The 15,794-nt window shown below is 45.7% G+C and overlaps 1 protein-coding gene across 23 annotated transcripts in view; it reads left to right on the plus strand.

Annotated features, from left to right (window-relative positions):
* The window catches only part of PRKAG2 (protein kinase AMP-activated non-catalytic subunit gamma 2), a 337,838-nt gene that overhangs the window by 239,437 nt on the left and 82,607 nt on the right, over positions 1-15,794 (plus strand). For 15 of the 23 annotated variants that reach the window (XM_035254336.3, XM_035254337.3, XM_078343431.1 and 12 more), the window contains one exon: positions 12,127-12,196. The exons of the other annotated variants lie outside the window; for them this stretch is intronic. In XM_035254336.3, the coding sequence (XP_035110227.3) occupies positions 12,127-12,196 (70 nt within the window). The remainder of the gene's footprint in view (positions 1-12,126; positions 12,197-15,794) is intronic. 23 annotated transcript variants of the gene reach the window in all.

Raw genomic sequence — 15,794 nt, forward strand, 5'->3', positions numbered from 1 at the left:
TTATTCCCCATGGTCAAAAAGTGAAAACATCCCACATGTCCATCAACAGGTGAATGAATGGACAAAGTGGGTCTGTCTGTAGAATGGGATGCTACTTAGCAGAAATGAACAAACTACTGGTATACTGAGCGACATGAATGAATCTCAGAGTCATCATACTAAGGAAGATAATCCAGGTGCAAAAGTGCGTATACTGTATGATTCCATATATGCAAAATTCTAGGAAATATTTATAGTGGCATAGTGATAAAAAGTAGATCAGTGGTTGCCTGGGACCACAGGAGGAAGAAGAGATAAAGTGCAAAGAAGCAGGGGCAAACTTTTGGAGTGATAAAAATGTTTTTGGTTTGTTCCCCTCTACATTTTATTTTCTTTCTCAATGTTTATTTTTTAAATTTTATTTTTCCGTAAGTTATTGGGGCACAGGAGGTATTTGGTTACATGAGTAAGCTCTCTAGTGGAGATGTGTGAGATCCTGGTGCACACCTCATTCAAACAGTATACACTGCACCATATTTGTAGTCTTTTATCCCTCGCCCCTTTTCCACTCTTCTCCCCAAGTCCCCAAAGTCCATTGTGTCATTAACTTAGCTCCCACATATTAGCGAGAACATACAGTGTTTGATTTTCCATTCCTGAGTTACTTCACTTAGAGTAATAGTCTCTGGTCTCATTCAGGTCATTGCAAGTGCTGTTAATGTATTGCTTTTTATGGCTGAGTCGCATTCCATCATATAATTGTGCCAGTGATTTCATGCTAGCTCATCAAATGATACACTTGGAATAGATATCATTTATTGTAGGCAAATTACCCAGCAATTAAAAGGGACACTAAAAATTGTTCTTTAAAGGATTTACATAGTGAGGTACGCAGGTCCTGCTTCTCCATTTCTTTGGCTCTATGTCCTCAGTTGACGCTAATTCACCATAAGTAGCTACATAACACTGTGGATGGTAAACAAAGACCACAGAAGTCTCCAGGATGTAGAAGATGTGGTGGAGGCATTTCAGCTGGAATACCGCATTTCCTATTGATCACGTCATGTAGAGCAGAACCGAGTGGAAGCATTCTGTCTCAATCATTTTTATAATTTTTCACCACCTAATAGGGAATAGAAGAATAGAGCTTCCACTCAATAGGGGATTCAGAGGGGCTGAAAAACAGTTAACAGTGATCTGTTCTGGAAAGGGTTAGTGAATAGGTCAGTTGTAGGGGACGGAGTAGAGAATGGAGAAGAGAAACTGCCTTGTGACGCTGTATCATTTCGTGGATTGCATCCTAATATAAATACAATGGATTTCAAAGTTTATGACATGGCTGCATTAAGAATTGAAAGATTGGTTGAATTTGATAAGCAGTACTTATTTTTTATTTGCCAAGTATTATAAGACAATTCTAAGAGTTATCAACGTATAAGAGAATGTAGGTATTTAGCTCCCAATAGGTCACGTTAAATACAAAGCTAATAATAAAATATTTTTATTGGCAAAAAAATGGATTCACTTGTGAAAGGCAAGAGATGTTTGCATTTCGGACTCTAATGAGCCTGAAGAGTAGCGAGCCAACCGTGCTGATTCTCCACATTTGCAGAACTCCCGCTCTATGTCTTCTATGCCAATTTCTAGTCATACCAGGACATGTTCATTCAACAAACTTTATTAACCAACTACCCTGGTTCCTGGCACAAAGCCCATATTAAGTAAGTATTTGCCGAATGAGTGACTGTTTTCAAAAGCTTACCATTGTCTCCTATTTTGGAAATGAGAAGATAATTTAACATAGAGAATTTAGACAAAGGACTTTTTGGGTTAACCAGTTTTCTTCACCTTTCGTTAATAACACTTCCTCTGAAACAGGTTTTCAGCTGAACTGAGCTGTACAAATTGGTTGCCATGCTTTCTGAAAAGATACTGTGGAGTAAATTACCTTTAAACAAAATCATAAATAAATGTTAGGGAGGAACTAATTTTTATAGCATCTGAAATTGTTATTTAGAAAGCTATCAAAATGAACAAAATCTTTACTCCAAATATATTGATTAAAAGCAATCAGCAGAATTAATGCTTTTAAAAAAAGCATTAATAAAAGCAAATAAAATTTAATAAAAGCAAATAAAAATAAATACTGCTTATCAAATTCAACTTAATCAGCTTATTTTTGCGGATGGGGAGGGGTCTCACTTTGCTGCCCAGGCTGGAGTACAGTGTCGGATCTCAGCTCACTGCAGCCTAAACTCCTGGAGTCAAGCAATCCTCTCATTTCAGCCTCCCATGTAGCTAGCTGGGTCTACAGGCATGTGCCGCTGTGCCCAGCTACCTTTTAAAAAAATGGGGTCTCCCTATGTTACCCAGGCTGCTCAAAAACTCCTGGGCTCAAGATCCTCCCACCTCAACCTCTCAGTGTGCTAGGAGTGTGGATGTGAGGTACTGCATGTGGCCAAGAATTAATATTCACAGTGTTGAATATATGTTTGAGGTTTTCCCAAATTTCTATACCACTTTTAAAAATCAATTGTCTTCCCTTAACAGAAACTAAAATTGGCCAGGTGACGTCACTCATGCCTGTAATCCCAGTGCTTTGGGAGGCTGAGGCAAGAGGATCGCTTGAGCCTTGGAGTTTGAGAGCAAGGTAACATTAGCTGGGTATAGCAGCATGTGCCTGTAATCCTAGCTACTCGGGAGGCTGAGATGGGAAAAATCACTTGAGCCCAGAAGTTCAGGGTTACAGTAAGTTATGATTGCACCACTGCACTCCAGCCTGGGCAACAAGAGCAAGACTCAGTTTCTTTAAAAAGAAAGAAAGGGCCGGGTGTGCTGGCTCATGCCTATAATCCCAGCACTTTGGGAGGCTAAGGCAGGTAGATCACGAGGCTGGGAGATCGAGACCATCCTGGCCAACATGGTAAAACCCTGTCTCTACTAAAATACAGAAAATGAGCTGGGCGTGATGGTGCGCGCCTATAGTCCCAGCTGCTCAGGAGGCTGAGGCAGGAGAATGGCTTGCAACAAAAGGCAGAGATTGCAGTGAGCCGAGATCATGACACTGCACTCCAGCCTGGCAACTGTGAGAGACTCCATCTCAAAAACAACAAACAAAAAAAAATTAAAACAAAGAAGGAAACAAAGAAACTAAAATTGTAGGGTGGTGGCAAGAGCTGGCAAAGCTCTCAGCCAGTATCTGTGCCAGGATCTCGAATACTGCCAGCGACCTTTGGTCCTCAGATAGAATCTAGTACAATAAGAAACTGTCCTGCCATCATTTCTTTGCACAGTCACTTTTTTCCCTGCAAAATATTAATTCCAACACTAAAGGGAAAGTGACTATAATGATTTCCAAACAGGAATGAGGTCCAAGGGAAGCATGAATAACTGAGTTAAATAACTTCTAAGCCCATTTATGCCACTAAAATCAACTGTTTCCCTGCCAAGTGTTAATGGATGTCTGAAAGAGCAATTCACTTCACTCAAATATTTTTTGAGTGCCTACTATGTGTCACACACAGGAAGTAGAAAAATGATGAGTCATTCTTTCCCTTCAAAGAGCAATGTGGGACTTAGAGGAAACAGACAAGTAAATCCCAAGCCAGTGTGTTAAACGCCATATGGAAGCATGCGGGTTTAGAGAAGCAGTTAACCAGGCAAGTTGTGAAAAGAGGTCTCGAACTGGGGAAGGAAGGAAGAAGGAGGGACAGAGGGAGGAAAAGAAGAGTGAAAGAAAAGAATCAGGAAAGGCTTTCAGGGAAAGATTGAGCTGAATCTTTAAGCATAGTAAGAACTAGCCAAGGGCTGAAGGAAGTAATGGGGAGTCCAGAGTGCTCCACTACCCAACAGCAGTGTGTACATGGTCTATTCCAGGACAATGCCTTAAGGTTTAGGCGTGGAGTACACAGAGGGACATGGCAAAAGGAGGGGAGGACATGATCAGGCCTTCCCCCCAGCTCAGGAGTTTGCCAAGAAAATCCTAAAGATTGCTGAGAGCCATTGAATGGTTCTAAGTGAGAGAATAATAGTCTGTTTTTTCTTTGGTTTTTTTTGAGACAGAGTCTCACTCTGTCACCCAGGCCAGAGTGCAGTGACACGATCTCCGTTCACTGCAACCTCTGCCTTCCAGGTTCAAACAATTCTTGTGCCTCAGCCTCCTGAGTAGCTGGAATTAGAAGTGCATACCACCACACCCTGCTAATGTTTGTATTTTTTGTTGAGACAGAGTTTCACAATGTTGCCCAGGCTGATCTTGAACTCCTGACCTCAAGTGGTTTACCGGCCTTGGACTCCCAAAGTGCTGGGATTACAGGTGTGAGCCACCACCCTTGGCCAAGACTGCATTTTAAAAAGGTCACTCTTTTCAGTCAGGGTTCTTCAGAGAGACAGAGCCAACAGGTGATAGATGATAGATACACATGCAGGTAGGTAGGTAGGTAAATAGATGATAAATAGAAGATGGATGAATGGATGGAGAGAGAGAGAGAGAGAGAGAGAGAGAGAGAGAGAGAATTTATTGGGGAAATTGGCTGATGCGGTTAAGGAGGCTGAGAAGTCCCACGACAGCCCATCTCTAAGCTGGAGTCCCTGGGATGCAAGTAATGGTAGCCTGGCTCACTCCAAGTCAGAAAACCTCAGCACCAGAGACGCTAATGGTGTCATCCTCAGTCCAAGGCCAAAGGCCTGAGAACCAGGCATGGGGGCTGTTGTAAGTCCCAGTGTCGGACATACTGGATTTATATACTTACGCAGTATTACCAAGGTCTGTGTCTTTGAAGTGGCATACTTTCCCCATTTACTGCCTGTTGAGTAAAGTACTAGAATTAAAAACATTTTTATTTTATGCAATTCAAAAAATGTCTCCAAATATACTGGCGTCTCCTAGGATGTGATCAGCACAAACTCTGTGTTTATTATTTTTGTGATACTATTCACTTTAATGTTTAACCCTTTGTCTGTTTTTATATAGTGAACAGCTTTGAGGTAACTAAGCCTGTGAATGTGTGGAAAAGGTGAACGAACGGATATAGTTCAATTTTGGAAAATAAAAAGATTTTCAATGACAACAACAACAAAATGCCCCAGTGTCAAGGTAGGAGAGTCTGGAGCTCTGATGCCCAAAAGCAGGAAGAGGAAAGTGTCCCAGCTCCAGGAGAAAGGGCAAAGAAATCCTCCTTCACCTTATGGTTCTCTCAGGCCCCCGCTGGTTAGGTGGTGCCCACCCACACGGGGGGCAGATCTTCCCCTCTCAGTCTACTGACCCACATGCCAGGCTCCTGCACAGCACACCCAGAAATCATGCTTTACCAGTTCTCTAGGTGTTCCTTAATGCAGTCCAGTTGACTGGATTTAAATTTAACCGTCATAGGCACTCTGGCTACAGGGAAGCAAATAGACTGGAAATGGGCAAGACTGGAGGAGCTAAGGCTGTCCCTCTGGCCAAGCCTGAGAAAATGGAAGCCTGAACCAAGGCAGGTGTAGTGGGGATGGAGACAAGTGGGTTGCCTCAGAAGAAACCAGGACGACTGGATGAGAGGACTGGGGAGCAATTTTAGATGAACTGCATCTGCGTTGCTGTCGGAAACACCACTGGAGGCGAGCAGGAGGTGTGTGGAACTCAGGAGAGCACTGGGTTGGGACCGAGGCTTGGACGTGACAGGCACAGGATGCAGCGGGCGGGGTGGAGCTGCCTGGAGAATGCCCCATGGGAATGGGAGCGGAATGCATCTGCAGCTCCTGTCCAGGATCAAGGGGGTTTCACGTCGTTCTTTTGTTCTTTTCTTTTTCTTTTTTTTTTTAAGAGAGTTTCGCTCTTGTTACCCAGGCTGGAGAGTAATGGTGCCATCTCGGCTCACCGCAACCTCCGCCTCCTGGGTTCAGGCAATTCTCCTGCCTCAGCCTCCCGAGTAGCTGGAACTACAGGCGGACGCCACCATGCCCAGCAAATTTTTGTATATTTAGTAGAGACGGGGTTTCACCATGTTGACTAGGATGGTCTCGATCTCTTGACCTCGTGATCCACCTGCCTCGGCCTCCCAAAGTGCTGGGATTACAGGCTTGAGCCACCGCGCCCGGCCCTCACATCATTCTTTCCCCTTTGGAGGACGCCCTTGCAGAACAGAGCGGAGCTCAGGGAAGACAGCAGGATGCATAGAAACTGCGGGTTCCGTACGCTAAATTATTCAGGAGCTCCTTGCCCAGTATCTGAGGTTGATTTATTTCTTGCAGGAGTTATTTAAGACGTTTTCTAAGAGGCAGAGCAAGCTCATAGCCGACCTCTGTGCATAAAGGAGTGGTTTTTTGGCAGTCATTTTATGATTAAGTTTTCAGGCTGAAGTTTTTCCTTCCAATAGTCTTTCAAAATATAGTGTTTTGCTGTACCTGGGCACAATTATGTAAGACACACCTTAATAATTTACCTTTTTTTTCCCCCAACCAAAAAGTCACGCTTGTAATAGCTCGTGATTCTCAGGCTTTCTTTCACTCAAGTCCTCCTTGGGGCCTTGCATTCCCTCCCACCACACTAGAGTCCAATAACCCCAGACTGGCTGATGTTATACAAATGGAAATGTCCCCTGTGGTGGAACTGCGACAGGCTGTTGGCAGAACCCAGAGCCTCCCTGCCATGGCAGGCCCATTTTGTTCTCCCTAGGAAGATCGGTCTGGATTCTCAGGAGGGTTTGGGTGGTGGGTTTTGTCTGTTTTTGCTACATCAAACCTCCCTGGTGCTGATGGATTGAGAGATGAGACAGTGTGACAAGTGCAAGCCCCTTCTCTGCATGCGTGACATTGCCCACGCCCTCCTCCTCCCTTCCCCTCTCCTCCTGCTCTCCCTGCCTGCCTGAAATAGCTAAAATTAAGTCTGGCATAAGTCTGTTGAGACTTTAAGAAAACATTGCCATAAAAGGGCAACTGGCGACCACCAGCTTCAAGTTCTGTGTGCTGACGGGTCCGTCTGCCTTTGGTCCTGTGCACATCAATGTGGATACCTAAAAAGCAAGAGCCCTCAAATGCCTGAAATTGACTTAATGTGTTATTTAAAAAAAAAAAAAAAAACTATGTCATGACTTTTCTGTTGTTCTGTGACCAGCCTCCTTTCTAAGGAAAAAAACATGAGATGCCTTACTGAGTAAAAATCCTGTGGAAATAAATTCAATCCCACTGGCATATAACATAAAAACGTTTTTATTTTAGGCTGCTCCTATACACCCATTATCAAGTGAAGTTGCATAAAACATCAATTGTTTTAATTTCTACTCTCTACCAACTTCTACAGTGACGGTTTATGGGTCTTTTTAGTCTGTGAACCACTTCTGCATCCTCCTGACGTACATACTCCCATTTGCTGCCCATTTCTGTCTCCCAAGGAACAACCCATCGGAATGACGGGTGAAATTGATGGTGTTTCTCATCATTAAACACCGACAAGATCTTTTAAAAATTATACTAACATTATTGCAAGAAACAAAAGTATAGACTTAAAAACAGAATGACAGATACTTCCGCTGTGCACCGCCAAACCTTTTTTTTAATTAAACTTTTTGTTTTGAGATAATTGTATATTTACATACAGTTGTAAGGAGTAATGCAGAGAGATCCTTTACACCCTTTACCCAGTTTCCCCCAGTGCAAAACTAAACAACAATACAGGAGGAATTGGAACCCTCATGCATTGCTGGTAAAAAGGTAAAAGTAGTACAGCCACCTTGGAAAACAGTTCAGCGGGTCCTCAAAGTATTAAACATAGAGAGACTGGGCGCAGTCGCTCATGCCTTTAATCTCAGTACTTTGGGAGACTGAGGTGGGCGGATAACTTGAGGTCAGGAGTTCAAGACCAGTTTGCCCAACATGGTGAAACCCTGTCTACTAAAAATACAAAAATTATCCAGGCATGGTGGCGGGGCGGGGGGCGCCTGTAGTCCCAGCTACTCAGGAGGCCGAGGCAGGAGAATCACTCAAACTCGGGAGCCAAAGGTTGCAGTGAGCCAAGATCATGCCACTACACTCCAGCCTGGGCAACAGAGCAGGACTCCGTCTCAAAAATAAAATAAAAAAAAAATGTATATATATATATATATATATATATATATATATATATATATGAAACATAGAGTTCCCCTGTGGCCCAGCAATTCCACGCCTGGGTATATGAAATGAAAGCACATATCCACACAGACACTTGCACAGGAATGTTCATAGGTGCATTTTCACCACAGCCAAAAAGTGGAAACCACCTGAGTGCCTATCAGCTGATGAAAGGATAAACAACATGTGTGCCCACACAACAGAGTACCATTCCGCAGTAAACAGAGACGCAGTGCTGATCCATGTGATGTGAATGGGCCCTGACACTAAACAGAAGCTAGCCACAAAAGACCACCTAGTTACATTTAAGAGAAATATTCGGCATCGACAAATCCGTAGAGACAGCAAATGGCTGCCAGGGATGGGTGTGGGGTTGAGCAGGTGGGACGTGACTGCTAATGGGTACAAGCTGTCTCTTTGGGATACTGAAAATGTACACTTAGCTGGTTGCACAATTCTGAACACATCGTAAATCACTGGACTGTACCCTTTAAATAGGTGAGTTATGGTATGTGAATTATATTTCAATAAAGATTATTTATTGTCATTTCCTCCATAGAATTAAATCAGCTTGACTTGGCTCATAGGGAAAAATACGGTGTGATATCACAAGCAAGATATTGACATGGATACAGTCGAGATGTAGAACAGTTCAGGCACCCTTACATCCTTTACATCACGCTTTTATAGCCATAGGCACCTCTGGCCAATACCCCAGCCTCTAACCCCTGACATCCACTCATCTGTTATCCATTTCGACCGTTTTGTTATTTCAACTGTATAATATAAATGGTATCATACAGCATGTGACGTTTTAGGATTGGTTTTTTTCCCCTCTGCATAATTCCCTGGAGATCTATCCAAGTCGTTGTACGTGTCAGTAGTTCCCTCCTTTTTCTTGCCGAGTAATACTTCACGGTATACATGAACCTACTGTAGCCTGCTTTTCCATTCATGCATTGAACCGAATTTGTTATTTCCAGTTTGCACCGTTGCAAATAAAGCTGATAGGAACATTCATGTACAAGTTTTTGTGTAAACTTAACTTTACGTTTCCCTGGGATAAATGCCCAAGAATAAAATTAATGTTCTATATGGTAGTTGCATGTTTAGTTTTATAAAAGACTGCCAAATTATTATTATTAAGACAGAGTCTTGCTCTGTCACCAGGCTAGAGTGCAGTGGTGCAATCTCGGCTCACTGCAACCTCCGCCTCCTGGGTTCAAGCAATTCTTCCACCTCAGCCTCCCAAGTAGCTGGGACCACAGGCTTGTGCCACCATGCCTGGCTAATTTTTCTGTATTTTTAGTAGGGGTTTCACCGTGCTGGTCAGGATGGGTCTTGATCTCTTGACCTCATGATCCACCTGCTTTGGCCTGGGACTACAGGCGTGAGCCACCACACCTGGCCACCAAAGTATTTTTAACAGTGGTAGTTCCTGACCGGGTGCAGTGGCTCATGTCTGTAATTTCAGCACTTTGGGAGGCTGAGGGCAGGCGGATCACCTGAGGTCAGGAGTTCGAGATCAGCCTGACCAATATGGTGAAACCCCGTCTCTACTAAAAAATACAAAAATTAACTGGCCTGTGGTGGTGTGTGCCTGTACTTCCAGCTACTCAGGATACTGAAATGAGAAAATCACTTGAACCTAGGAGGCGGACGTTGCAGCAGTGAGCTGAGATCACACCACTGCACTCCAGCCTGGGCCACAGAGGGAAACCCTGTCTCAAAAAAAAAAAAAGAGTGGCAGTTCCATTTTGTATTCCCATCAGCAGTGCAGAAGTGATCCCATATCTCCACATCCTCGCCAGTATTTGGCATTGTTGCTATTGATATTTTAGCTGTTTTAACATTTGTGTAGTGGTATCTCATTGTGGTTTTAATTTGCGTTGACATAATGGCTAATGACTTTGAACATCTTTTCATGCACTAATTTGCCATCTGTATATCTTTTTTGGTGAAATATCTTTGTGCAATTTGCCTATGTTCTAACTGGATTATTTTCTCCCTTTTCTGTTTAATATTGATAGTGTTTATGTATAGCTTGTCTTTTCATCTTCTTGAGATACACCTCCATCAAAATAGAAATGGAATCATACAGTACGTGACCTTTTAGTGAATCATACAGAATGTGACCTTTTAGGATTCGCTTTTGGTTTGCATGGGTCTATTTCTGGGTTTCCTATTTATTTCTATTGATTATTATATCTATTCTTCGGCCGATACCATTGTCTTGATTACTGTAGCTATATAGTTTGCTTTAATATTGAGTGTTTCCTCCCTTTCAAGATTATCTAAAGAATTCTAGAGCTTGCGCCTTTCCATATAAATTTTAGAATAAGCTTATCTGTGTCTAAAAAAACCATAATTTGGTAGGCATTGTGTTAAACCAAAAGATGAATCTGGGGAAGAACTGTCATTTTTACCATGTTGGGCCTTCCCCCTCAGGAATGTCTCTCCATCACTAGCTCTTCTCATCCATGTTTTGTGATTTGCAGCATACAGATACTACACATGGCTTTTTGAGTTTACGCCTAAGTATTAATTTTCTTTGCAGTGATCGTATTAATGTGATATTGTTTTAAATATTTTTCCATGTGTTCATTGTTAGTTTATACAAATGTGATAGATTTTTGTGTGCTGATCTTGTATGCTGTCACCTTGCTGAACTCACTAGTTGCAGGAGTTTTTTCTTTTGCAGATTCTTTAGGATTTTGTGTGTAGACAGCTTATATTACCTGCATCGGTGTTTTCTTCCTTTCCAATCTCTAATCTCTATGCCTTTTCTTTCCTTTTCTTGCCTTATTGCAGGGCCTAGTACTTCTAGAGCCATGTTGAGTAGGATTAGTGAGAGCAGACACGCTGGCCTGGTTTCCGAACTTAGAGGGAAAGCGGTCTTTCACTATGAAGTATGATGATGTATGCTCTAGCTTTTCACCATGAAACATCTTGGTTTTGTTTTCTTTTTCTCTCCCCACCCCTTTTCTTTTTTAAAGGGGTTTAAGACTGAGGGATTGGTGCAAGTGAGATGACAAAGCAAAATGAGAGGCGATTTCAGGGCTTCCTCTTTCAGGCCCGGCTTGAGGACCAAGCCCCTTTCCGCCCTAATGGGTGCTGGAGCTAATCGCTTTAGCAGGGCCTGTGCACTGTGCAGGGATGGGCCCCGGGGCCGGCGACCTCGGTCACCTCAGAACCTGCCTTGCACTTCCCGGCAGCTGGCGGCTGCCGGCCGCGCCACCTGCCAACCTGAGTTGGCCTTAGTAGAGTCTCAGATACCCAGATCCTGAGCAGCCAGGGCCAGATTTAGGGTGCGTGTGTTTTTGGCAGTGGCTCCCCAGCCGAGAAAACACTCGGTCGCAAAGAGAGGACACAAATTAGGAGTTCCATGCTGGGAAAAAAAAATTGATAGCAACAACGTGCATTTGCAATATGTGCAGCCCACAGAACGATTTTTGTTAAGGGAGCCGGGATGGGCAGTTACATCTAAAATTTGGAAAGGGTAGAGGAAAGCGAGAAAGGCTCCCCTAGCCGGCGGCCCCGGGGCGTCCTGCAGCCTCCAGCCCCTCTCCCCGCCCCCGCTCCGCGGAACCCACACCTGCGCAGGTGGAGCTTGCCGATCGCGGCTGCGGATGCTGGAAGGGGAGCCGCGCGGGGGGGGGGGGGGGCCGCGAGCCTCTCCCAATGGCCGCGCAGCAAGGAGGACGCGGGACGCAGCCGGACGGGGGCGCCCCGGGCCCAGGCGCGGCGGCCCGCGGGCTCCCGGGTCCCTTCCCACGCTTCCTCCCTGGCGGGCCGTACCAAGGCGCGAGGGGGGAACGGCGCGTCCCACTCGCAAAGGGGCACGCGGGCCGCGGCCGCGCCACCTGCGGCGGCGGCCTCTGGCGGGAGGGGGCCGCGCGCCCGCTCCGCCCCCGGCCCCCGCCGCCCGCGTCCCCCGCCAGGCCCCTCCTCCCGGCGGCGCGGCGGAGCCAGGCCCCAGCGCTCGGCCGGCCGCGAGCCCGCCGGCCGGGGACGAGCGCCGCGGTTCATGCTGATCGCTGTCCTCCTCCTCCCCCTCAGGCGGCGCTGGCGGCGGCCCCGGGACCCGCGGAAGCCGGCATGCTGGAGAAGCTGGAGTTCGAGGACGAAGGTGAGTGCGCCCCGCCCGCCTGGCGTTCCCACGGCCCGGCCGCCCGAGGACCCGGACCCCCGGGGACCCTGCGCCCCATCGCCGGCGCTGCCCGCAGCGACCTGCGTCCTGCGGGAGGCTGGGGGCCGAGGCGGGGACCGGGGCGGGGACGCAGGCGCTGGCGAGCTCGGGCTGTGGGGCACCGGGCGTCCGCGGAGAGGACGCGAGCCGGGCTCCCAGAGCGCAGCCGGCAGCCCGGCATCCGCACGGATGGGCGGCCCTTTTGTCCTTACTCTCCGAACTCGAATTGGAGCAAGGTGTCAGGCAGCGCTAATTGTTGGTGCTTGTCACCGTGCACTCGGAGGCAACCCCGGATCACAGCCACAGTCAGACCCTTAATCAGAGACTGGTGCCCTTCTCTCTGCCTGTGAAGATACCGCCGGTAGGGTGTGTCTTCTTTTTTAATGGGGAAAGTTAAATAGGAAAACCTGAAGAGGCTTATTGAATCGGTGTTGAGTTCAGGCGACCCTCTCCGTCATTTCTGTCGCCTCTCCTCTCACTTGGTTGGTTTTTCCCCCCTCTCTTGTCTTCTTGTATCTTACAGGTAAATAACTTGGATCTTATTTTGAGGCTGTTAACATTTGAAAGGGCTGAGCTCGTTCTTTAGCAAAATTAATATTTAAAAGGGAATGTGATGAGCTTTCACCAGGATCTTATTTGGAAGCTGTTAGCATTTGAAGGGGATGAGCTTGCTCTTATGCAAAATTAATATGTAAAATGGAATGTGAGGAGCTCAGAGTCAGGGAAGAACTTTATATAAGATGCTTGACAATTCGAGGACTTGAAGAGGCCTCACACTGCCTTGTGTGCTTCCATTATTTATTTAGCACTTCTCTGTTTTCCGGGAGTATTGATAGAATAAAGCCCTCGAAACAAAGAATGTGCCATGTGGATGCCGTCCCTTGTGCCAACTTTACTTTAATACCTCTGTTCATTCACAGTCAGGCAATTGCTTAAATAAGCCTGCACAGCCAGCATGAACCTGTTAACCCAATAGCATTAGCCGGGTGCCTGTTATCTTTTAGGTTCACTGCAGCATTTCACAAACATGTTAGCTGGAAGATAATGCATTCACCACAGTCCTTGTCATTAAAAGTGTTCATATATACTTTGGGTAACAAATGATGCATTTCAGAATTTTACTGGACTTAATTTGCATTTCATCCTACAGAATAATAATCCAGGGTCTTCTTTCGAGCCCATCTCACTATTCCTCAGCTTTATTATATTGCAGGCCAAATCTTGGCCACTGTCCACAGGGTGGAATGGTGTGCCCATTCCATTAGACTTTGAATGCCTAAATCACCAGGGTTTTGTCTCTTATGTTAGTAACAATGAGAGTCTTTTACATTTACAATTTTTGCAAATGAACCTGGAGGCAAGGGGAGACTAGAGAGCAGCTTCTGTTGGAGAGGAACCTCTACTTCTTATTTAACTGTGTGACCTTGGACAAGTTACTTAACTTCTCTGTGCCTTGGTTTTCTCATTTCTAAAATAGAGCTAATATCAGGTGTTTTGAGGGTTAAATGAGATAAGTTGTATTATGGCATTTAAAAACAGTGGAAACCCATAGTGAGTACTTCATAAATGTTAGTCACTATTCTTGCTTAAGTGTCATTAAGCATGGTGCTGAAACCATGAGCTAAAAACGCTTTTACTAATGAATCTCAACACGGATTTGGTGTCCTAGCCTTTTTCTTCTTCTTACTTGAGATTTTTACATTTAATTATGTTGCATTTCTCTAAGCAGAAATACACCCTTTTTTTTCCCTTTTGCATTGTATCTGCTAATATAATGAATGTGAAGGATTAAGCCTAAGCATCTAAGAAAGGAATTTCCCCTCTTCACCCATCTATTTTTATCTATATTGCTGTCATTCCTTTGAAGCACACTGAATCCCACAAATAACCCTGTCAAACTTTTCTAGATTCTTAAGGAGGTAGAATGGTAAGCAGCGACTTCGAAGCTGAGCTGGCTGGAAGGGGGCACGGTGTTGGCGTGGCTGTCTAGTCGCAGCTTTGTTTCTTTTGAACTTTAAATTGCTTGTTCATCCAAAATTGAATATCAAGGAAAATTGAATATCAAGCAGAACCTCACACTTACTTAGTGGGGACAAAAGTCCTCACAGTAAGACGTTACGCCTTTAAAGAGCCTACATAACAGGGAGCCCTTGACGACACTCTCATTTCACATTTCAGCATCCGTCACACCCCTCATACATGTCTTAGTGTATGCATTGACGTCCGGAGGTGTGGCTTCAACCAAGATACGTTCGCTGTACATGGAAACACGATTACCAGTATTTTCATTACCAAGCATTTTCCTATTTCCTAATACGGTATAACTGATCCTGTATTTGTTAGAAACATCTTGGAAGCACTGATGAGGTTAGGAAGAAAGATTGAGCTCTGCCCTGCCTAGTTGGGTGGTCTTTGGCCTGGGTTGTGACAGGAGCTGCCACCCCTTTTCTGCTCTCAGCCCTTCTTACTGTCACACTCCCACGAGAGGGGTGTTGTAAGGGCGGGTTTGTTGGGTGTCACTGCTCTATGGGAAAGTCTTGACCACGTTCCTCTTTCTGTAGATGCGGTAAGTTAACTCTGCAGGCTCGGTGCCCCGCTCCGCTCCCCGTGCACAAGAATAGCCAGAGATCTCTTTAAAAGGCAGATTCCAGTTCTCCACGTCTGTGGTGGGACTTGCCTAGCCCAGGGCTGCTCCTGCTGCTGGTTCACAGACCCCACTTGGAATAACGGGACGGGGCTGGCCAGGTTTTTCTGGAAAGGGCCAGATAGTAAATATTTTCGCCTTTGCGGGTGAATCCGTCACAACCGCTCAGTTTGCCCTTGCAGCAAGAAAGCAGAAAGCAGCTCACGATCCCATGGGCCAGGCTGGGCTCCAGTAAAACTTCATTTACCAAAACCCAGATTTGCCCCTCGGGCATAGTGTGCCAGCCCCCTGCTCTTGTCTCCCTCACTGCGTCTGTGCCTTAGGGGTGGCACACGATTAGGACTGCGTGCTTTCCATGCCCCGCCGATCTTAGCAAGACTTCAAGGCCTAGGTGGAGTCTCATCTTCTCTCCGAGGCCTTCCCTGAATACCTTCTACTTCTCTGGCACTCACCTTTCTCTCCCCCATACCTACTACCCTGGCTGGCGCATAGTTTGTTCTCAGCAGTGCTTTGGTTCTGAATGATTTCATTAAGTGTTATAGTTACTTTGTGGGAATATTGAGGGAGGAAATGATTCTGTGTATGAGAAGCCTTGCCTGTACCAATCCCTCGCCTCTCCTTTCTTCTTCCCTCTCTCTCTCTCTCTCTCTCTCTTTCTTTCTGACAGGGTCTCACTCTGACCTGGGCTGAAGTATAGAGATGTGAGCTCAGCTCACTGCAGCCTCAGCCTTCTGGGCTCAAGTGGTCCTCCTGCCTCAGCCTCCCAAGTAGCTGGGACTGCAGGCACGTGCCACTATGCCCGGCTAACTTTTGTACTTTAGTGGAGTTGGGGTTTCACCACGATGGCCAAGCTGGTCCCAAACTCCTGGGCTCAAGTGATCCGCCCACGACAGC

Source organism: Callithrix jacchus, chromosome 11 (genome assembly GCF_049354715.1).
Source record: "Callithrix jacchus isolate 240 chromosome 11, calJac240_pri, whole genome shotgun sequence".
In the NCBI taxonomy this organism is placed as follows: Eukaryota; Metazoa; Chordata; class Mammalia; order Primates; family Cebidae; genus Callithrix; species Callithrix jacchus.